Below are 23,749 nucleotides of genomic sequence, written 5' to 3' on the forward strand. Positions count from 1 at the left end.
ACCCCTCTTTTGTCTTTTGCCCAAGAGTCTCCAAGCTAGATAACAAGGCATAGTAAAATGGATGCAAGATCATGCCATTTAAAATAAGCCAACACACGAAATACTAATGGCCAACAACAAGAATCATAGCAGCAGAAATGAAAGGATGCCAATCAGGACAGTCCAAAGGGGAGGGGGCCGTAGCTCAGGGGTTGAGTACCTGCTTAGCATTCAGAGGGGCTGTTCACATGTGCAGGCAAAACTGGGCTAAGGAAGCCCAGCCCAGTTTTGCTGGTGCGTGTGAACCGCAGAGAGCCACACAACTCCTGGCGGCGGCAAGCCCACTTAGGGAGCCCACTGCTTAGCCCGGGTTTTGGGCACAAGGGTGCCTAGAACCCGGAATAATTGATTGTGTGTTGGTGCTGCATGGCTCCATGCGGCACCTACATGCGAGTAGACTCCCAACCAGTGTCAGTAGGCTCCCCATAATGCACTGTGCACTCATGTGGTGCATTATGGAAGTTCTGGGGGCCTCCTGGCCCCAGAAACTCCCTGTTGCCAGTATCGTCTGGGCAAGCAATCAGCTCGCTCAGCAAGGGAGAAAGGATCGTTTGTGGAGGAGGCAAGCATTTTGAGGCTTCCTCTCCTAGCCCTCTGTGAGCCCTTCGCCGATCGTGAGAAAAGGTTTGGAAGCTCCCAGGTTCGATTCCTGGCATCTTCCGGTTGGGCTGAGAAAAACTCCACTGTGGAAAACAGAACGCTGGCATAGGAAGAGAACTATAGCTCAGTGGAAGAGCATCTGCTTTGCACGAAGAAGGTCCCAGACTCAAGTCCCTGGCATCCCTTTGTAGGGCTGGAAGTATCAATCTGAAACAGTGAAGTGTTGCTGCCAGTCAGTGTTGAGAGTATTGAGCTAGATGGAGCAATGATTTGACTCAATTTAAAGCATCTTCCCATGTTTCCAAAAGCCCAGCAGGACCTTTTTGAGTTGTCTTTTAAGAAGTGCAGGGGAAAGTATGAAGTCTGATGGCAAAAAATCTATGCCAAAAGCAAAAGAAGCACCAGCTGACTTCTGTCAGAACTCGAGACTGCAGTGCGTGCTGAACCTAGGGAATATTGGGTGAGGATACTGTCTGGGCCACATCAAGCTGGAATTTAGTCTGTGCCCCACCACTGAATGCTGGGCCAAGGGAATGCGAGATGATCACAAAGTCTCTTGATCATGACAGAAGCCTGCAGGAAGCCCATTGGCCACTGACTGGCCAGAGCAGTTCATATCTGATCCCTTTAGAAAACTTTCAAGACTTGAACTTCCAGGTATGAATAGCAGAGAGGTTCCTTTTTCTGCATTACCCTGCCACAAACTTGCCTTTGGCCTCCTCTTCACTTCCTCACTAGATCTTGCCCCTGTCAAATTGGCAAAAACCGGGTCTGACAGCAACATGGGAAGCTTCTGTGTGGACATGCCCACTGTATGTCGATGGCTTAGAGTAATTTATGTGAGTGACTTGTGAGACCAGGCTGTGTGGGACTGTCTGCTTGGAAGCAATGGCCAAAATTCACCTTGGAATGAGTAGAAAAAACCTGAGAATTCACTCTTAATAACTATCTATCTAGACACCACTTTATCTCCCTATCAATCCAAACATCACTTTATCTCCCTCTAGCTGTGGCTGACATAACGGAACAAGGGTGATCCAGGGCAGCAGGAGAGCAAACTAGCAGAATTTCTTGACTAACTGCACTCATGCAATGGGAAGGGACAAATTCTCGATGACCTCCCTTTCCCCAGGAAACCCTCCATGCCACGAGAAAATATGTCCTGCGTAACACAGCGAGGGAAAGTCATAAAAAAACCTGCCCCTTTCTTGCTGCGCTGGGGCATCCTTGCCGTGTATGTCAGTTCCAATCCTCTTGAGTTTCTGTGTAGTCTGGAAATCTAAAGGGCAAATCCATTGGCAGGAAACAGATCCACTAAGAAACGTTGAACCAGTTTAGTTAGAATTGACAGACAACAAAGATGGTGTACAAGTGCTGTTGATTCTTCTAAGACAGTGTGAGGGTTTTTAAAAAATATATATTCTATTTGTGGCAGAATGCACTTAACAAAATTTGTAACCAGCTATGGAGCTAAAATGTCTGAGGCTGAAGATAAATGGACTAAGAAGTATTTGCCATGTTAGTCAGCATCCTGTTCCCGCAGTGATTACACATTAAGATGCTTTAGGTTTTCTCAACTAAATTTTCTAACCCATTTTGTTGTGAGCAGCAATCCTGAAAACAAAACAAAAAAAATATTGTGTGTAATTGTCTTAAAGCCCAATTTGCTTCTAGTCTTAGCAGTCAGCATTAGATAATGTAATTTTATTTAACAGCTTAATGAAGACCACTTAGCATCCCTAATAGAGTGGAGATTTGTTCAATTAACCACAGCATCCATCATTTTGTTGCACACTTGTAAACATGAATTGCTCTGGATTTTGCAAAACCACAGAAAGGAACCAGTTAATTATAAGTGGAAGTTTCCTGTATTGTCATTGGTGCTAAATGCTTATTGAAATTTTAAATGACAGCTAAACATTCCTTTAACCTTTTGCAGTTCATAGTAGTCTTGCTCTAAATAAGGTTATCCCGGTGCTTTAGCTAATTTAGCTATTCCCTTTGTGTGTGAGTCTTAGGGCTGATTCACACAAAAATGTTTTACTTGTATACCCTAACAATGTAGAGCATGAATGTGACGTGTGTGTGTGTGTGTGTGTGTGTGAGAGAGAGAGAGAGAGAGAGAGAGAGAGAGAGATAGGAAGCTAGGATTCTAAGTAGCTCCCTACCCAGGTATGTACTTGCAAGTGAACCTGAGTTGGATGCATAACATATGAAACAGCCCTAATATGGACACCTATTTAGTAAGTAACTGAAGGTCCTCGGACCTTTACTTGCATGCTTGTCTCTGCATGTTTGCAATGCTGGATTATTCCACTTGATTGTACTGGAGACTGCTCAGTATACACTTCAGGTAACTGCCATGGATGTATGGAGCTTTATTTTTACCTGAGGACAGGGCAGCTCCTGTGCATACAGAGCTCTGCATGGGCATCAGAGTTGTTGATCTGTGTTGATCGATTGTGATCTTTGCCTGTTGTACCTTGCAAAGGGGAGTGAATGACAGAAAGTTATTTACTGGTTTATAGAACCTACCTTTCAGTGGTTCCTAAAGTGACTTGCAATATAAAAATGCATCAAAAGTGACAGAGGTGTGTGTGTGTGTGTGTGTGTGTGTGTGTGTGTGTGTGTGTGTGTGTGTGTGTTTGGGCCACTTGCCTTGTGACTCCTATTTGCCCTCCTTGACATCTCCAGAGGCCTTGGCAGTGGTGGAGAGGGGCTTCTCTCAGCTACCCAGATCGTCGTCTTCTTCCTAGGCTTATTTCTCATGGCTTCCTTACTTCTCATGGCTTACTTCTCATTACCTACCCTGCTTTTCAGGGCTGGCCACCTGCTGTCTGATCTTTCTCCTCCTCTGCCTTCCATTGACCCAATAACCCCTTCCTCCCACTAGTCTGTCCATGAGGGTCTTCCACACTCCTGCCCTTATGAGGACTCTTTTGCCAATCCACAGCTACACCTTGGCCCATTGCCTGGACTGTCTTCTACGCTCAGCAGAACATGTGTGGAGACTTTGGCATCACTTTCTGGTTCTCCTGATGGATGCCGGTTTTGGACTGGGAACACCAAAAAGGGCAGGACTAGGGGCCTTATTCCAGGCTGGGGATTCCAACGGTGTATATGGTGGAGTGAAGAGCTGGAGAGACTGGCTCGGCACCGCTTCATTTGCAGGCACAATTCAAGGTGCTGGTCATTACCTTTATAGCCCTAAATGGCTTAGGGCCAGGGTACCTGAAGGATCCTCTCCCCTGTATGTTTCTACCTATCCCTTGAGATCATCTGGAAGACTCTGGTGTCTGTCCCCCTGTGATTGGCAGTGAAACAGTCTTTTCTGTTGCAGAACATGCAGTTTATAGATTTTGCTGCCTAATCATATGCCTCCCAAAATATGTTCCCAAGTGTTGTGGGACCTCAGAGATCCATTTTCAGGAGGCACAGGTGGTTGCAGAGGACAAGGGGGGTTGCTGAAAATCACGCCCCCCCACCCCCACCCTAATGTGATTGAAAAATACTATTCCGCCAGTACATAGCTAGTCTGGATGTTGAACACTGACTATATCATGAAAGGATTAAAAGAAATTGTACGGCTTTATGAATTCTGGTTTTAGAGCCAGTGTGATGTAATGGCTGTATCTTTGGATTTAACTTGGATTCTCGCTAATACAGTTGGATTATATTGCAGTCATAAGAACATAAGAACAGCCCTGCTGGATCAGGCCCAAGGCCCATCTAGTCCAGCATCCTGTTTCGCGCAGTGGCCCACCAGATGCCGCTGGAAGCCACAGGCAGGAGTTGAGGGCATGCCCTCTCTCCTGCCATTACTCCCCTGCAACTGGTACTCAGTCCTATGCAGACTTACTGGGGGGAAAGCTCCAGTGAGGCTGACGAGTTTTCCAACATATGCAGTTCTCTGTTAACTAGAACACTGCATTTTAACGTGAGGCACCATATATTTATCTCTCTTGGGGAGTGTGTGGAGCTTTCACAATGTCACGCTCTAATATTACAGTTTTCAGCATTTCAAAACATTGACTGCAGTCAGCATGCCATATGTACCACACAGATGAGCCTGCATAATTGTATAACTTTGCTGTACCACATGGGATAATCAGCACGGTTCATTGTGGAGTTCTAGGCCTGGTAATATTTATTACACCATCTAAGTGCATGATGTTTTTCAAAGGCCTTATAATATATCTGTTTCTCTGTGGAATGCATGCAATCCCTTTCAGCAGCTGCTTTTCTGGGCTACACTTCTTTGCATCGGTAGCAAGGATCTTCAAGCCAAATGGGGCTGGGTAGGAAACCTTTGTCCCACTTATGTGTAAGCAAGAAAGGTTGAACATAAACGTTTTGGGTGTAGATCTAATGGGAAAATAACAAATAGGGAAGAACTACAGTGTATGAAAATCTTAAGATACATCAAGGGTGGTGCTCCATAGACTACACTTCCAGGTGCAGAGCTGAAACATCCTAGGTGCGTACCTAAATGAAAAGTGTGACTGTTCTAAATCCTGATTGAAAATGCTTGTATCATGCAGGTGCATTTATTTACAGACTATACTACCTGTCTAGTGATCAGTGAGCAAGCATTTGTTTTGCTTCTGCATCAATTTTGAAATCGCTCTAATTAGCCTAATTGAAATTTCTAACCAGGTGCATTAGAAGTTCTGAAATGGGCCTCAAGTGATTTGCTAAGGTCTGACTGAGCATACACGGTGTTTAAGGTTAGCAGTCTCCGGGCCAGTCTGGAAGATAACGTATGACCCACGTACCTAGGACATTGTTGTGGACATTCTGACGCCCTCCTGGCATGTTAAGTGTTTGGAGCACATGTAGAGGGATCGTTCAGATGCAGCCCTCTCCCCCACCCCCCAAACTATAAAAGGATGTGCCAGCAGGGCATCGTAATGGGCATGCTCTTGGCGGATCCTCTCCTTAATCCGTGTAGGCTGAGAAGGTATCCTACAAACCAGCTCTATGTGTTTATGATTCTAGAGATCTCTTAAGATGGGACCTAGAAGCTGTTGAAGGATTTGGGATGGCCCATTTGTATCTGTACCTGTTTTAGAGGTAGTAACAACATGTATGTATTTTACAAGTGACATTTTTAGATGTGGGAGTTACTTTAAGGTCTTGCCAGTGCTACAAACGAAACAGGTGAGCATAATACACATCTCTTGCAATGTTAACACATTTGGGAAAGGTGTCTCACATCTTAACATCTGTTGAAGATACTACCCCAGTAGGGGTTTGCAGCTTCTATTCCTGAGATTATACACACACACACACACACACACACACACACACACACACACAGAAACAAGGGGCTAATGATGCAGAATTAATAGTGCTGAATCAAGCAGCTTCTGAACTGGCCCTGAATCCAGAGGGGCTTGGGCCTGGTTCAGAAGGAGCTACATATGCATGTGTTGTGGGGAGGATGAACTTCTTAGTTTGCTTTTTTGGTCTCCACCTCCAACCCCCACTTTCTTGGCACCACAGAACTGGTCCAAGGTATTCTGGTGCCTGAGGCAGAAAATGGGAAACTCCTGCTGCAATTAAAAAGATTAATGTATATATTGCGGTGATTGTCTCATGCAACTCCTTTTCATTTCAATGGGGCCCGTGCAGACAAGCTCTGGGAAACTGGGCCATTGAGTTTAAGCTGCTTATCCTTAATGACACCCAAACCCTATTGCTTGAGGCAGCCACATCACCTTGCTTCATGGTAGGGCTGCCTCAGAATGTGCTCATCAAGTTGTGCCCTTTTGACTTATTTAGCAAAGGTGGTTGATGAGCCCTGGATCAGCAGACATGCACAAACTTAGCCTCCTCCCCTCTTTCCCAACTCTCTCCCCCCCCCCCCCACTTCTATCTTCTATTTTGTTCTGTTTTCAACCAGATAAGAAAAGGAAGGCTGGGTGTTCAATAATTCTAGAGGCACAACATCATAACAAAGTAAAGCAATTGAATTATTAATTGCTTCTTTTCTCCCCAGTGTTTTTCTACCATTCAAAAGGATTGTGTGTGTGTGTGTGTGTGTGTGTGTGTTTACGTGTTTGTTTTAATTTTAGCTGTAATTCTACTTTTTCATTGCTATCATTTGTTGTTGTTCTTGTTGTTGTTGTTATTGATGATGGAAACTTCATAATATGTTAGTGTCTTAAGAGATTGCTTTAACCTTGTAGTATAATTTGCCAGCTTGAATCGTCATCTTTGTAGAGTTGTTATTGATGATTATTTTGGCTTTTTGAATGTTTAGCTACCTGAATACTATTAGTAGCTTAAATAATAATAAAATAACTTGTCTTGCTTGGAAAGGGTAAATTCAGATTGTGGCCAGTTCCTTACAAATATCTATGAGCATGCTAGACTTTCATCCAAAGAACTGAATCAGTTGGATTATGTGTCTGAGCTTCATTCAGACCTCTTCCCACCCACCCACAGTCTTTTTTTTACAGAAGAGAAGCTGTTCTAGTAAAAACGTGTGTGTCCTTCCCCCTCAATTCTTTTTTCATGTCAGTCAGATAATGAACAGACCAGATGGTTTGCGACTCGGTGGTCCTTGACCATTGTTGCTTCTTTATTTGTTGCAGGAGAAAACTTTGACCAGAGCCCCTTGAGAAGAACTTTCAAGTCGAAGGTCTTGGCACACTATCCCCAGAATATAGAATGGAACCCCTTTGATCAAGATGCAGTCAACATGGTATGTCAGAAACTCCTCCTCAGAACCGATCATTCTCTACATTCTTTTCCTCCTCTTACAGGAGGGCCTCTGTTTCTCCTGTATGGTGCAGACATAAGAACAATCATGCATCAATTTGCAATCCAATCCTGTGTATAAGTCCCACTGAGTTAACTTGGTTTACTCCCAAGTATGCATGTTTAGGATTATGGCCTAAGTGAAGCATCTAAACAAGTAAGTGGGAAATGGTTTGTGTTGTTTTTATTTTGCCATTCCTCCAAGGAGCTCAGGTCTGCAGACTTGGTTCTCTCACCACTCATTTTATTCTTTCAATAATCCAGTGAGGTAAATTAGACTGAGAGTGTGTGACTAGCCAAAGGGCACCTAGTGAGTATCATGGCTGAGCATGGGTTCAAAACTGGGAAATGCTGGTCCTTCTAGGCAAATAGTCTAGTCCAGCGATTCTCAAGCTTGGGTCCCTGTATGTCGTCGGACTACAACTGTCATCATCCAGAACCGGGCCCTAATTGCTGTACTATACTGACTCAAATCCTTCAAATTATGCTTTCATCAGCTGCCTTGCTGCTTTTCAGGCTTTTAGCCATTCTCTGTGATGACTGGATAAAAACAGTGTGCTAAGAGAGCAATAATGCTTCTTTCCTCTCCTGCAAATCATCGTCTTTGCAAAATGCTGTCATTTGAAGGGGGAAATAGTCTCACTTAAGGGAACACTTTTCTCCTAATAATTCCTGACCTTTGCAGTTGCTGACCTTTGTTGCTCCTTTTATTTCTCTCTTTCTCTATTAGTTTTGTCATTCGCCTGACGTTTTAAAATCTGCTTTTTATAGAAGCAGCCATAGGTTTTCCCCTTTGGAAGAGAATGCACAAGCTTTTTGAGGGTTAACCTTTGAGAGTACTCGGCTGCTGCTAGATGCTGAAAATTGCAAATGGCTTCTGAAAAATCGAATGCATCATGGCAAAGAGAAATATAACCCCTCTGTTGTTTTTATTGAGCTATCTAGTATGCCACGCACATGTTTGTTTTTTTTAAAGGCTGTTTCTTAGTTATAGTTATGGCTGCTTTGGAGTCCTGGGGAATGCTCCAATGAGCCACTTCTGTGTCCACAAAATGGTTTAGGTATTCCCAGGCTGCTGCTTGCTCCTCAGCCATAATTGTAGCCCCCCACCCCCTTCCACACACACCGCGCCTCTCCCCTGGAAAGTAAATGTGCAGGATGCAGTTTTATATTACATTTTATGACCTGGTGGTGGGATGGGTCCATAGCTCAGTGGTAGAGCATCTACTTGCATGCAGAAGGTCCCAGGTTCAATCCTTGGCAGCATCTCCAGGTAGGATTGGGAGAGATTCTTGCCTGAAACCTTGGAGAGCCATTGCCAGTCAGAGTAGAGTAGACCATACAGAGCTAGCTGGACTGATGGCCTGACTTGGTATAGGGCAGCTGCCTATGTTCCTTTGTAGAGGCACTTTCGTGCATTTAAACTCCATGAGCAACACTTTCAGAGAAGCAGGGAGGACAAGTTGGGAGACCCTGAAAAACAGCTTGATGTGTTCCATACTGCCAGAGTACTGGCTGCAGCCATGGTAGGAGTTGTAGCTGTTGAACAACCAAAAGCATGGTCCCCACCCCACTCCCCCTCAGTTTGCAGTTGAGGCACAGCGTTTTTCCTTCAGAACTTCTTCTTCCCTATCTTTGTCACACCCACCGCAGTTTTCTTTTTCTAGGGCTGCAGCCTTGTTTTTATTATTAGAATGTATATGTCGCCTTTAATTGCCCAGGATGATGTACAGATTTTACACATCATTCATTCAACCATTCAATCATTCATTCATTCATTCATTTATTTAGCAAATTTATTGACCGCCTGACTTCCTTAGACTCAAGGCAGTTTACATAAATTAAAACAACAGCAGGAGGAAGAAAGAGAGAAAGAAAGCCCCCCCCACACACACACACACAAAACTAAAAGCTTGGCAGAATAGATAAGTTTTCAGAAACTTCTTAACGGACAGAAGGGAGGGAGCATTACGAATTTCAGGAGGCAAGGAGGGGACTGCAACAGAGAAGGCCCTCCCACGCGCCCATGTCCCTCGCCTGGGCCTAGAACTCTGAGAAGGCTCACCTGAGATGAGATGAAATTTATAAATTCTATTCTAGACTAATATATAAATTCTGTCTATCTCCCCATACCTAAATGTAAACATTTATGGGCTGTCCTTGGAGAGTCCTGGTGGGCTCTCAGATAAGCCCCTTTCCAGTTGGTTTTTAATGGGGGGGTAAAAGAGTAGGAGTCAGGGCGGTCGCCCTGCTTGCCCTCCCCTAATGACAGCCCAGGGTTGTAAATCACAGGGAGGATCTCTGTGTGCAGCACTGACCTCTGTGCACTGACCTCTGTAGACAAGTGCTGAATGCAGAATGACCTGGGATGTGTGGCCAGCCAGGATGCACTGTTTGCCATCCACGGATAGCAAACACCTCCAGCAGGTTTCTATCTCATGCCAAACAGTTTTCTGTTCTTGAATACCAAAAGCACAAGACCCACCCAGAATGCATTGTTCGAAATGACAGGAGTGCTACATTAGAGGCCAAACCACTGGGAACAGTGGGTGGTCTCCAGACTAGCGTTGCACTAAAGGAAATTTGTGGAGCTTCATGAAGTAGTGGTGCTCTGTGTTGATCCACAGCTGCTAGTGGAAGAACTTCCCTGAGACACATGCAAGGCTGTGCACCTTGTCATGCAACAGATGCTTCATTGTGCAATGTCCTTGTACTGTGTTCTTACACTAGCACAGCAGCATTGTGCCAGTGCAACACAGCTCTTGATGTCGTCCAGTAGCACTGGAACCCAGTACCACTGCTATACTGGAGAATCACCACTTGCGCATAGTGATGGGAGTCCTTACGTACATCACTTTCCTCTTTTGGCTAAAAATGTCTTGAATGAATTTGTGGCTGTCTTCCAAAACTAGCCAGTGTAGCAATGTGATGGTTCATGTCAGTGTCCAATTTCATTAAATTAAATCCTGCTATTGATTCCTAGCCATATATTACTTTGTGCATTAACTTTGAGGACCAGGATGATTCATGAGGCTGACAGTACTGCGTCTAAACGTTTATTTCTTACTGTCCCGTCAGATTCTGATTCTGCCACTAAAAGGTTGAATTGCATTTGACATCTGGTAACTAATCAATGATTTTAATCTTATCTTCTCTGGAGTTAGTGGCAATGAGAGAGAGAAGGTGTCTAGCACTGGTTCAGTGTAAATGGATGTCTAAGGCAAGGTGGGCAGAGTAGCATCCCACCCCTGGCACCACCCTCTTCCTTCCTCTTCCCCCCTCCCCTTCCTCTTAATGATTGCACCTTCCTGCTTCCATCCACCTCCAACAACATGCCCTTTCCTTTTATGGCTTCCTCCAGCTTGTGTTGGTCTATCAGATGGGTGTTGGAGGCAGCAAGGAAGGAAGAGGTGCGTTGCTGGAGAAGGGGATAAGCAGAAGGAAGCCATGTGCCTCCTCCTTGCTTTTCTTGCAGATGCGATTCCACATGTCAGTTGTCAAGTCACTACTCTCACTATGCTTTCTTTTAAACTCAGAAAGAAGTGTATATAAAATATGGCATTGGTTTTAGCTCAGCTCAGTGGGTGTAACTTCTTGGTATGTTGCATTTCTTCTTTTATGTCATGCTCTGTTATGACCTGTGGTTACAACAATAAACTTACTTCCTTGCTTTGCTGCCTGCAGTTCACGTCTGGACAAACCCAAGCTGAAGGCAGCAACCCAAGAAGGGCACGTTGCTGGAGAGGGATTTGAACCCAGTGCACCCAATTGGAGGAAGCCCGGAGTGGCTGCCTGGGTGCTCTCTGTTGCTGGCTGCCGCGTTGTTGAGCTGGCCACAGCAGCAGCTGTTCTCTCCCTTTCTTCCTTCCTTTGGCCGCCCTTTCCATGCTTGGCGGGAAAAGGAACCAGTGAAAGTGACGGACAAAGAGAGCTGCTGCTGGCTTAATAGCAAAGCAGCCAGGGACAGAGAGCATGTTGCCTGCTGCCAGGCACACACGTTCTGTGAAAATGAGAGAGTGATACCTGGGCTTAGGGACACGGGAAGTTGCCTTTACCGAGTCAGGCCATCTGGTCCATCTAGCTCACTATTGTCTACACAGACTGGCAGCAGCTTCTCCAAGATTACAGGTAGGAGTCTCTCTCAGCTCTCTTTGGAGATGTCAGGGAGGGAATTTGGAACTTTCTGCATGCAAGCATGTTGATGCTCTTCCCAGAGCGGCCCCATCCCCTAAGGGGAATATCTTACAGTGCTCACTTGTCTCCCATTCAAATGCAAATCAGAGTGGACCCTGCTTAGCAAAGGGGGCGGTTCATGCTTGCTACCACAAGACCAGCTCACCATTTTGGCTTGGGGGTTGGGGCTGGGTCAGTGTCATGCTGGCTCCCACCCTTCAGCCAGCACCAGCCAGGGGGCAGAGACAGGTGGCAATGAGGTGCGGGGGGGGGGGGGGGGGCGAATTCTGCCATCCTCAAAAAGCCCCCCCATACACACAAAGGAGTGCCTGAGGCGGTCGGCTTAGTTTGTCTCATCAGGAAGCTGCTCCTGAAGATGTCCATTGGCTTTAGTGGCCTTTAAAAAATGCTCTGTATGATTTGAGTTTGGATGTTAAATATGACCATTGTGGCTGAGGATGATGGGAGTTGTAGTCCAACAGCATCTGGGGATCCAAGGTTAAGAGTCTCTGCTCTAGAGAGCCCTGATCTTTGAGCTAGCTGATCAATATGAGCAACTAGTCACTGGGAGAAGCTGCTGAACAGACTTCTTGTGCCCTGGTCTGCCTGCTCCAAAAGCTTTTCACAAGCTTGCCTTAGACTACACAATTTGCCTTTTGCCATTTGGACCCTGGTCAACCTGTACTGGAACCAGACCTCTACCCTGCCACCAGCAGCGTTCCATAGAGTCTGTGGCTTCTCTCTGAACTTGGTCAAGACCCAAGGGGAGAATAGCTGTCTTCAGCAATTAACATGGGTAAAAATCTTATCTCTTGGTGCAGATCTCTTGGAAGTGATCATCTGGAATGCTGACTTGAGTCATTTAACATATGTTCTCTATGAATATTTCTAGCTCTTTCTTAGAAAGAATGAAAGAAAAAGATGAATACCCCTGCTAACTGAGCAAAGAAACACCTTTTAACATGGTGATTTTCTTTTATCTGTTGAGGGATAGCAACTGTCCCTAGCCAACCCCAGCACAACATCCCTCCAGTTGCTGCTGTTTACCTTGTGTTTATGTTTAGATTGTGAGCCCTTTTGGGACAGGAAACCATCTTTTTTCTCTCTGTGTATGTCTGTAAATCACTTGGAGAACTGTTGTTAAAAAGTGATGTATAAATATCCATAGGAGTATTGGTGTACAAGTTCAGATCTCTTGTTTGCAACTTGCTCATTATGCAATATAGAATGGCACTAATACTCCCAAAGGAGCATTTCTGTGATTTCTGTAAATGACTTACCATTTGATCCATTTGATCAAGGTGACCTCAGTTTCAGTGAAACTGACACATTACCATTAGCAAGCGTGTATGATGATAGACGATTGTCTAGGGATGTGCCCAAAGCATGATTCAAGCACTTTTAGAAAAATTTGAAAGGGAACTTTAAGAAAAAGGAGACCTTACCTGCTGGCCACTGCCCCTTCCAGCTTCCTGCTGGGGCAGAGCCTGTCTCAAAAAGCTCTGCACAGCGTCAGCACGCACAAGGCATCCACCTACGGTGTCCATACGATTGTCTGTATGGTTAATTGTTCAGAACGCCAACCCCAGTGCCTTACATGCTCTCAGGTGTAACAAAGTGGTCACAGCGCTTATTTTATCTTATGTTAGAAATAAACTGATTTTAAGTGACATCAAGAACCCCGGGAGGGCTCTGTGTTTTCCTGTTGCAGTTGCTTAAATGATTCAGCTTTAGGTTGCTGACACTTAGCTCTTTACTGGTACGTTCCTCTTTCTTTTTTAATTATGTGTAATCCACATTAGCTGCTAAGGAAATGGGTTTTTTGTTAGGTTCTTTACAGAGATACAGCTAATGCATGAGTCTTTAAATGAATTTATGAGCAGTGGCAAATAGCCACTGCAGTTGCTGGCTGCGTAAAAGGCAATATATTTCTGAGCTTGAGGATCGGAATCTCATTTTTAGAAGTGCAGATTTTAATTGAATGGTTTAACAAGTTGGCTTCTCCTACACACTTCCCTCATTTCTTATTAACAGTGGTAAGCAGAGTCCACTGGGACATCTCCCGTGCAAACCCAGTTCGAACACATGTGAATCATATACATGCTGCATGTGCTCAAGCATTTCATGGGGCCTGCGCAAGAGGTGCGCATGCAGATGATATTCTTTGAAGTGGGACTGGCTATTGAAATGTGTGTCTCTTTCTCCCCCTACTCTCCCTGCAGTTATGCATGCCCAAAGGGCTGTCCTTCAGGACTCAAACGGATAACAGAGACCCCCAGTTCCACTCCTTCATTATTACCCGGGAAGATGGTTCTCGCACTTACGGGTTTGTGCTCACCTTCTATGAGGAGGTCACGAGCAAGCAAATCTGCACGGCCATGCAGACGCTCTACCAAATGCACAACGCGGAGCAGAGCGGCAGCGTCTGCGCCTCGTCATCGTGCAGCATGGACTCCCTGGCCAGCAGCCTTGACGACGGCGACTCCACCTCACTGGCCAAGATGCAGCGCTACAACTCCTATGACATCAACAGGGACACGCTCTACGTCTCCAAGTGTATTTGCCTCATTGCTCCCTTGCCCTTCATGCAAGCCTGCAAGAAGTTCCTTGTCCAACTTTACAAGGCGGTCACGTCTCAGCAACCCCCACCTTTGCCCCTGGAGAGCTATATCCATAACGTTCTTTACGAAGTGCCCCTTCCGCCCCCAGGGAGGTCACTAAAATTCTATGGAGTGTATGAGCCTATTGTTTGCCAGAGACCCGGCCCTAATGAACTTCCGCTGTCTGACTACCCTCTCCGGGAGGCCTTCGAATTGCTGGGCTTAGAGAACCTCGTCCAGGTTTTTACGTGTGTTCTCCTAGAAATGCAGATTCTTCTTTATTCTCAAGGTAAGCAAAATCCTCATCCTAATGTGATCAATCTGTTGACTTCTTCTTGCCCTCTTAAAATTTTGGTACTTCCACAAAGACTGGAGGGAGGTGGGCCTGTAAAAAAAGAGATATCTGCTCTAATGTTTGGGTTCTTGGTTTCTTTGGGGCTATTTTATCTTATCTTATTGTTTGTATACCTCTTTCTATCCTGCTCTTCTATCCTTTTTGGAAACCCAAGGCGGCTGACAAAATGTCTAGTAGACACATAAAAACACTGCAATAAACACTGATTAGTTAAAACAACCAATAAAACCCACATGAAACATGAGAACCAGTGAGAGTGGAAAAAATACCCTCAGCAATTGAATGAAACCAACTGGCGCTGTAATCTTATGCTCCTTTACTTAGGAATAGATTCCACTGAATTTGCTTCAGATTGAACAGACACAGGATTGAGCTGTAAATCAGCCACAGCTAAGGTCAAAAGTTCAGCTAACAGCAGAATCCTGACCTGGTGTCTATATGCCACTTGTTCAGTAACTCATATTTATTGCTAGTGACAGCTTGTGATCAAATTTAGTCAGTTATCACCTTATGTTGCTCCTGACAAGCACAACTGAAGCCATTGGATTCAAGTTTCAAGGAATCAGACTTAGGCTAGATATTAGGAAGAGCTTCCAGCTGTAAAAGTTGTTTGACTGTGGAACAGTCTGCCTCATGCAAGGATCAGCTCTACTTTGCTGGAGGTCTTGAAACAGAGACTGGAGGGCCATCTGTCAGGAATGCTGCCGAGTTTCCTGCACCGAGCAGAGGGTGGGACTAGAAGAGCTCAAAGGTCCTTTCCAACTCTCAGAGTCTACGATGATGTGCTTCCCTTGATTTCTCCCTCACCATAAAATATTTGAAAATGCATATTATTTGTCTCTATAATGTTAACAGTATTAAGTGCTGTTGTATATGACTGGTGGCAGTGATGTGTTGCACAAATAAATTTGAATTTGATATTGACTTTCTAAGACCAATTGTATTTAGATAGCAGCTGCTCCTGCCTGAAGAATTCAGTGCAAATAGGAAGCTTGCTACTGATCAATTAGAATGACATATTGAATGCAATGGTACTAAATAATTTGGGATCAGCACTGCAGATGCTCAAACAATATGATGATGGCCTTTAAAAATATGTATTCATGACCATAGCATGTCATTGTACTAAATGTTTTACAATTCTTGTGTTTTGTGTTCATAGCAAACATTTGAGGTAGTTAAAAGGTCAGATATGTGGCTTTACAAGACCAGAGAACAAGGTTGAGAGAGCAGTCATCAACAAAATGAGTTAATTGTTTTTCTTAATTTTCTGTACCAGTGCTGTTTGCCATATGTACAATTTTGTATCCCTGAATAATTCCTCCTTGTCATTCATTGTGACAAAACTTTCAAAAATGAGATTTCAAGTCTGAAATAGCAGACAACTTTTTTAGGGCAAAGCACATTTATCTGAACTGTCAGAATGCTCTTTATTTTGTTACAAATTTAGTCTATAGCATGTTAAAGATGGGCCACTGCAGAAGGCAATGTTGTTCTTCCCAGAAAATTATAACCTTTAGGAATACAACAGCTTCTGTGAAAAGGTTTCATTTATATTTTAGGGATTAACCCTTTTAACTGCTGAGCTCAAGGCATTACACTCAAAATGTTTTTTCTAACAAATTTTAAACAGCTTCCTAGGGTATTCTAGTCTGATTTTTTTTTTAAGCAATTACCTCAGCTTTTAAACTTGCCTCTCTCTGAATTTCTATGTTGCCCCTTGAAGGTTTTTAAAATATATTTATTTTTAAAATAGAGCTTTTCCTTATGCTCAAGAAGGTATAATTCATTTGGGAGAGGAAGAAGTTTCCCAGCAGTTTCAAAATAATCCCTCTCTGAGGCAGCAAATACAATTTCCTGAGGATCAGTAACAAAATGCTACTGACACAAGATTGCTACTGGAGAGGGATGAATTAAATTGTTCACTCTGCAGAAACTAGGAAATATGTCTTGGATGTGTGCCTACAGGCAATTTAGGCAAGGATTTGGGTTCTCTTGGTCTAGCAGTTCAAATTTTTCTTAGTTCGTGGGCATCTTTATTTCAGAAACTATTTAAAGGACCAGATAGCTAGATTAAAGGATCTCATGTTTACCTCAGAGACTAGAATACATTTTTATAAACATTTTGATCTTTCTACAGTAGACTCAAATCAGGTGCCCAGTGGATTTCCACCAGAGGTCCTTGGTCTTTGGGCCAAACTTAGTGATGTGCAAGATTGCATGATTGTGGTCTTTGTGGTCTCTGTGTTAAAATCTGTAAATGGCAGCACATAAAGGCAGGCCAGGTCAAGAAGAACCAATGGTGGTTGGAGCTATGGTGGGACTTGGGGAAACAAAAGGTCCTGCCCATCATCCTTTCCTCTGTACCTTTTGAGTGGCTCAACAAAAGGAGTGCCAGTGTGCAGACCAGGAAGCCCCTTGGAGGATCAGATAATGTAATGGTTCTCAACCATGGGTTTCCAGAAGTTATTGAACTACAACTCACATCATCCCGAGCCACAGTGGTCTTCAGCCATTGTGGCTGGGGTTGATGAGAGTTGCGGTCCATCAGCATCTCGGGACCCAAGGTTTAGGATCCCTGAGATAATGTTTGAAAGCCAGTTCATGAATTGCAGCTCATTACTATTTTTTGCTGAATTGTTCAAGGTGCAACTCATGCATCTAACCAGCAAGGAGAAGGGCAAGCTCCTGAGGCAATTTGGAGTTCAGCTTTGTGTGGTGACCACTCAAAAACCAGCCTCTTTCATTGAAGAAAGAGTAGAAACAGGGAATTGGAAGGATGAGTTGCAAGGACAACTGAAATACCCACAACTAATAAACAGCTGAATGGGCTCTTTGTTGCTGACACAAACATGGAATGAGTGCAAGAGAGACGAACATGGCCCAGGAAGAGGGTGGTTGTGTGTTAACACTTCTTATGACTTTTTCTGTTCATGTAATGTCTGGTCATTAAACTGCCGATCCTTGGTAAATGATGGCAGTTTTTTGGATGTTCTAAAATTTAATTAATTAATTTAAAAGATTTATATCCTGCCCCTCCAGTTTAATACTGCTTGGGATGGCTCACATTTTTTTTAAAAAGAGCATAGAATAAAATTAATGAAAACAAATCCAGTTAAAAATAAGAACTTAATTAAAAACCTATCAGACTATAGTTAAGACTTTAAAAAACCTCTTTAAACAGGTGGGTTTAAAGATATTTTTAACAAAACCCTAAGGGATGGAACATAAAATCTTGTTTTAATACAGTACTGACCATAAAAATGGGTAATATATTTGAAAGGGCACTGATCTTAATTTTTTCCATCAACAGTCTTTGTTAGTCTGACTTATTCTGGTGTGCATATACTACATGGAGTCATGAATGAGCCTGGACTGTGGAGCTCATCTGCTAACAGAACAAAAAGTAATGCAGATACATCTTTTCTGTATTTGGAGGAAAATATCACTAACATAAGAGTAGTAGTTTAATTGTTTAGACTTGTCTCCTTCCTGTCACATCATCCTCAAGGCAGTGTATAACACAAAAATATCTCTTATAAAACAACAAAAATACAATATAAACAGAAGGCAGAACAGCAAATATATTCCAGCAAAAACAGCAACCATTCCTATCCACACCAGCAACACTTAACAGTGAAAGACCCTCCTATTGCCTCCCATTGAAATCCCTGGCATTTCCAGGTAGGTCTTAGAAAGACTTTTGCCTGAAACCTGGGAGAACCGCTTTCAGTGTAGACAATACTGAGCTAGATGGAACAATAGTCTGACTTGGTATGAGGTAACTTCCTATATTACTATAATTGGTACGTAGAGCTGCCCTACATTCTCAACACAGAAGATGCAGGAAGATTCATTTAAGTGGAGTAAGTGGTCCTTCAAATAACTGGGTCCAAGCCAATTTACGATTGATAACCAGCATCTTGAATTGGACCCAAGAATTAATCAGTAGCCAGTGCAGTTCTTTTCATATTAGGGTGATATGATCTCCCTGTGCACATCCAATTTTAATCTGGCAGCTGTGTTCAGCACCATGTTGTAATAACATGCTGACCATATAGTTGAGAATTTGAGTGGAGTGATTGAATGGAAATTGTACAAATAAGTCCTAGGGCTTTTTAAAGGTCTGTGTAGCTAATTCTATCTTAAGGTGGTTTTGTAGACTGGCTTGGAACCTGGAAGTTGCTAAGGCATGAGCTGAAAATCCAATCTAATGAGCAATTATGAGCAAAAAAGGATGTGACAGCAATTCTTCCTCTATATTCATTCCTTTCTAATCTCATCAGCATATGGCCATTCCTGTGGCAATTAAACAAAACAATAATTCTGCTCTTCCATTCTCTGCACATTCTTGGTTTTGCTCTTAAATTCACTCCCCCCCCCCGAGTTTTGTAAGATAGCTGGATCTGCTTTCTTAAAATTTCATAGTGTCCTTTCTGCGATTTATGCCAGAGTTAATATTTTAATACATTTTAAACAGGCAGCGAACTCCACACTGCACATTAAATCAAGCTGATGAATAACTCTAAAATTATCCTGTGGGTTTAAGAAATGCTCTGCAGTTGCCATCTGTCTGATGTTGAAATGTGCATGGGTTTTCTAAAGCCACGATGGTAAATGGTAATTCTGTGTGGGCTTTCTCTGTTTAGACTACCAGCGCCTGATGACAGTCGCAGAAGGGATCACCACGCTGCTGTTTCCATTTCAGTGGCAGCATGTATACGTCCCCATCCTCCCTGCCTCTCTCCTACATTTCCTTGATGCTCCAGTACCTTACTTGATGGGCCTGCAGTCCAAGGAGGGAACGGACCGTTCCAAACTGGAACTTCCCCAAGAGGTGAATGTTGATTCCTAATGCTGTGCAGAATGTTGGCTCCTTGAGACAGTAAATTTGACACACACACACAGAGAGATTTGCTGCAAGTGGAGAACTAAATAGTGTAAGCAGTGTGTATAGGACTTTTTTCTTTTCCCCTCCCCTGCGGCTGGCTTCCTTGGTTTTGGAGCAGACAGAATCCCTTGGTAGTCTGCTTAAATGTGCATCCTCTCTGGACATGAATATCTAGTGCCCTATTCAGACACTATCCTGTCCTAGAATACAGATATCTATACACTTGTACTTGTGTTTGTGTGAATGATGTACCTGCGTTCATTTTTAAAGTGAACCAGAGTACAGGCCCCTCAAATGCATAGTACAGATAGGAAGTGGACTGCTGTACCCGCGTTCAACATAAATAACTGTATAACTGTGAATAACTGTACCTGTGTAGAAATCTGTACCTGTGTACACTGTATATTCGTCATACAAGTCACCTTAAGTGGCGCAGTGGGGAAGTCCTTGACTAACAACCAGAAGGTTGCTGGTTCAAATCCTTGCTGGTATGTTTCCCAGACTATGGGGAACACCTATATCGGACAGCAGCGATATAGGAAGATGCTGAAAGGCACCATCTCATACTGCACAGGAGGTGGCAATGGTAAACCCCTGCTGTATTCTGCCAAAGAAAACCACAGGGCTCTGTGGGCTCCATGAGTCGAAATCGACTTGACGGCACACTTTACCTTTAGTGTTCAACATAATGTCTTATAGGGTTTAGGTGAGGTGCTTCTTATGGCCCTTATGTTGCCCTTCTGAGCAAAAGGATCAAAGGGTAAATATTGACACAAAGACCTTGTTCAGATGACGTTTTGCCCCCATGCATACGTGGAATTGTATTATGGGGGGCAGAAAGAAAATCAGCCTAGAGCACGTCTGCTCCTTCCTCTGTTTCTTCCCCAACTCCCCTTGTCCCATGTAAAACAAGAAGATCCTGCTCCCCTTGCCTCAAGAACAAGAAGATCCTATAGCCCTATTAACATATTAACCTGTTTCAGACATTATGCTGTATGAGTGTACAGATGTCTGTAAACCCGTACATGTGTTTGTGTGAATGACTGTACCTCTGTTCTCTGTTTTAAAAGAGAACCTGGATACAGGCCCTTCAAATGCTTGCTACAGAGAGAAAGTGTACTTCTGTACCTGTGTTCAACAGAACTTGTGAATGACTGTACCTATGTACACTATACACTCATCGTACGAGTGTTGAACATAACACATGAATGGACCTATTAAGTCCAGCTCTTGTACAAGTGTATTTATTTATTTATTTATTTAGTTGGTTAGATTTATATATCGCCCTACTCCCATAGGACTCAGGGCGGCTTACGAGCAATAACGTACACAGCAACACAGTTCTATAAAATACATCTTAAATAACATCATAACCCCAACCCCATACAGGACTCATTCCACATGACATTGTAACCATGGATTACCACTCTACAACCAGCTATCTCAGCAACCGAACACCCGACGGAACATTTCAGTCTTACATGTACAGTGTACACAGGTACAGTTATTCACACATTATGTCCCTGTATCAAACTTGTATGGGATTTAGCCCATAAATCTTTATGCCACATTAAATGTGGTGCTCCTTATGTTTTACTTTAGAAGACTAACATAGATACCCTTCTGAGGTTTGTTGTTAAGTATCTGGAGTTACACTTATGAAAACATATACATGGTTACAAAGAAATATGAGAAACTACTGTTGTCTGTCTTGATGTCCTGTCCCGGAATGAAGAAGCCACAAGGCATTTAGGGTTGCAGAACCCTGGATAGCTCCGAGTGAGCAATATGCTCCAACAAGAGCCAAAGTTGGAAGGAGGTCTTCAGGACCTCCAACCTCAGACTATGCCTCCCAGGCTCCTCCTCCCTGCCTGGAGACAAGATAGATTTAAAGGAGTCGTCCTCTGGCCTGGAGTCCAGCACTTCTCCTCTGTCCCATCAAGTCCCTTCCAGCCCATTGCCAGTACTAGTGTGCAGGCTTTGGGGAGTGTGGAGTACCTGTTGTGGAATAGGCCACAATTCCACAACAGGTGTGGGGGACTTGGGCTCAGTGAGTGCCAGTTCCAGGGTCTCCCATGTAGGCTCAGGCTCCATGTAGGTCAGGACATAGGGTTAGGCCTGGGGCTGGCTCCTAAAGTCCGACTGCTCCTCCACAGCCTCAGACTGCATTCTATTACTCAAGGTTGGGATCATAACACTGATGACGCTTGCCTACATGCTCTTATACCTCATGTTCATGTAGCTGACCATCTATACTTTATTGGTCCCTGCTAACTAAGCAAAGAGGCATCTTTCAAAGTGGTGATTCTCTTATATTTAGCAGGAGATGAGCAATTGGCCCTATCCAACCCCAGCACAGCATCCCTCCAGTGGCTGTTGCTGGTATGTCTTATGTTTCTTTTTAGATTGTGAGCCCATTGGGGACAGGGGACCACCTTCTTGGTGTATTATTTATTTTTCTATGTAAGAAAAGAGAACTTTGAGAACTTGACGAGCGGTATATAAATATTGTGGTGGTGGTGGTGGTGGTGGTGGTGGTGGTGGTAGTAGATGGAACCAAAGATGGTAGGACTGGGATCTGTAAGAGGAACTCCACTCCATAGTGTCCGTGCCCATGCCCCAGGGAACTTGGGTCTTCTACATACCAAGAGGACAGAAGCAGTTGGTGTATTTCTTTTTTGTAGCACAGACCTCCTGTGAGAGTTTAATGCCAGCTCTGCTTTCCCCCAAATCCCTCATGGGATATCTTGAAGACCCCTTCAATCCCTTGCAGTGCTGAGTGTAATAGGAATATAAGAAGCTGCCTTATTCTGCATGATCCCCATCGTCCACTATGTTCATCAGGGGAGGCTCGTCTGTGGCTACCTTCATGTCGTTTGTTGGCCACCCAGGGACGAGCCTTCTCTGTTGTTGCCCCGAGACTTTGGAACGCACTTCCTGTGAGAATAAGAGTCTCCCCATCTCTAGTGGCTTTTAAAAGGGATTTAAAGACTCATCTTTTTACCCAAGCTTTTTAGCTTTTTAACTTTTAAATTTTTAAACTTTTGATTGTTTATTATTAAATTGTTTTTAGTATTTGTTGTTGTGAACCGCCCTGAGACCTTGGGTTAGGGCGGTATAGAAATGTGTTAAATAAATAAAATAAAATAAATAAAATACCGAGTCAGACCATTTCCCATCTAGTTCAGTATTGCCTATACAGACTAACAGTGGCTTCTCCAAGGTTACAGGCAGGAGTCCCTCTCGGCCCTATCTTGGAGGTGCCAGGGAGGTAACTTGGAATCTTCTGCATGCAATCCACCTTTCTATAACATTCATGATACAAATCATGCTGTATTGTTAAATTTCAGTGCTTTATACAGTGGCAGAATAAAATGACTGTGACTTGGTTTCTATTTCATGCATTTTCTTCCATGATGAAATACTGTAACGTTGTGAAATGTGTTATCTGAAAATTATTGCATTTTGGCATTGAAGCTGTCATCCAGCCATGGTTTTCAATGAGATCTTATTTACAATGCATGTCATTTGCACTCTGGTCTTCTATTAGACACATGTTCCCTGCTTTCATGCTGCAAACTGGTTTTTAGAAGCAACCATCTTATTTGCCTTTTGAATTTGATAGTCATGGTAAATCAGATTAAATAAATGCCATTGTAAGTGCTGGTATCATGCCAAGGGTATCTCGTACAGCTTCATTCTGTCTTTTGGTTATAAATTGTCTCTGATTTTTACAAGCTTGCAATTTATTAAATTTTTGTTCATGCTGCTCTTGCATCTACTGAGAAATGAATCCACAAGTCATAGAGAAGGGGAGGGGGTTGGAGACTGAATTAAATGTTTGATGTTTTGAAAGCCGGGCTTTGGTCCTTTAGCTCATGAGCACTAGTGAATTATGGTTCACTTCTGTGTTCCTCTTTATTGTTCAGGCCAAGGGCCAAGTTCCAAGCTCTTAGGACTAAATATAAACCGTTGAGCACTTGAGATAAAATTCTAACAACTGGCCATCATGTTAAGAGTGCTAATCGGCATTAGAATGATCACTGGGTATTTTTTGAAGCAGGAATCCCAGAAGCCTTTCTGGGTTCAAATCTCATTTAACATTTTTTAAATGGTTATGCAGAGCTGATATTAAAAAAGCCTTTGAAATAAAATATTGATAAGGGAATAGTCCCTCTGAGTTGAGAGCATAAAAAGAATTACAGTACTGCAGACTACTTAACCACTGTATGTGCAAACAGATTAGTTCTGAACAGTGGCCAAAGTGAGGAGGAAAATTACTCAAAAGTAGTCCCAATTAAATTAAAAGGACAAGTTAGGCTCACT

The 23,749-nt window shown here is 43.4% G+C and overlaps 1 protein-coding gene across 7 annotated transcripts in view; it reads left to right on the forward strand.

The window, feature by feature from the left end:
• DENND5B (DENN domain containing 5B) overlaps positions 1-23,749 on the forward strand; it is a 149,941-nt gene that overhangs the window by 69,286 nt on the left and 56,906 nt on the right. For all 7 annotated transcript variants that reach the window (XM_053253502.1, XM_053253504.1, XM_053253498.1 and 4 more), the window contains 3 exons: positions 7,239-7,348; positions 13,800-14,466; positions 19,182-19,369. In XM_053253502.1, coding sequence (XP_053109477.1) covers positions 7,239-7,348; positions 13,800-14,466; positions 19,182-19,369 — 965 coding nt within the window. The remainder of the gene's footprint in view (positions 1-7,238; positions 7,349-13,799; positions 14,467-19,181; positions 19,370-23,749) is intronic.

This window comes from Hemicordylus capensis, chromosome 5 (genome assembly GCF_027244095.1).
Source record: "Hemicordylus capensis ecotype Gifberg chromosome 5, rHemCap1.1.pri, whole genome shotgun sequence".
NCBI classification, from domain to species: Eukaryota; Metazoa; Chordata; class Lepidosauria; order Squamata; family Cordylidae; genus Hemicordylus; species Hemicordylus capensis.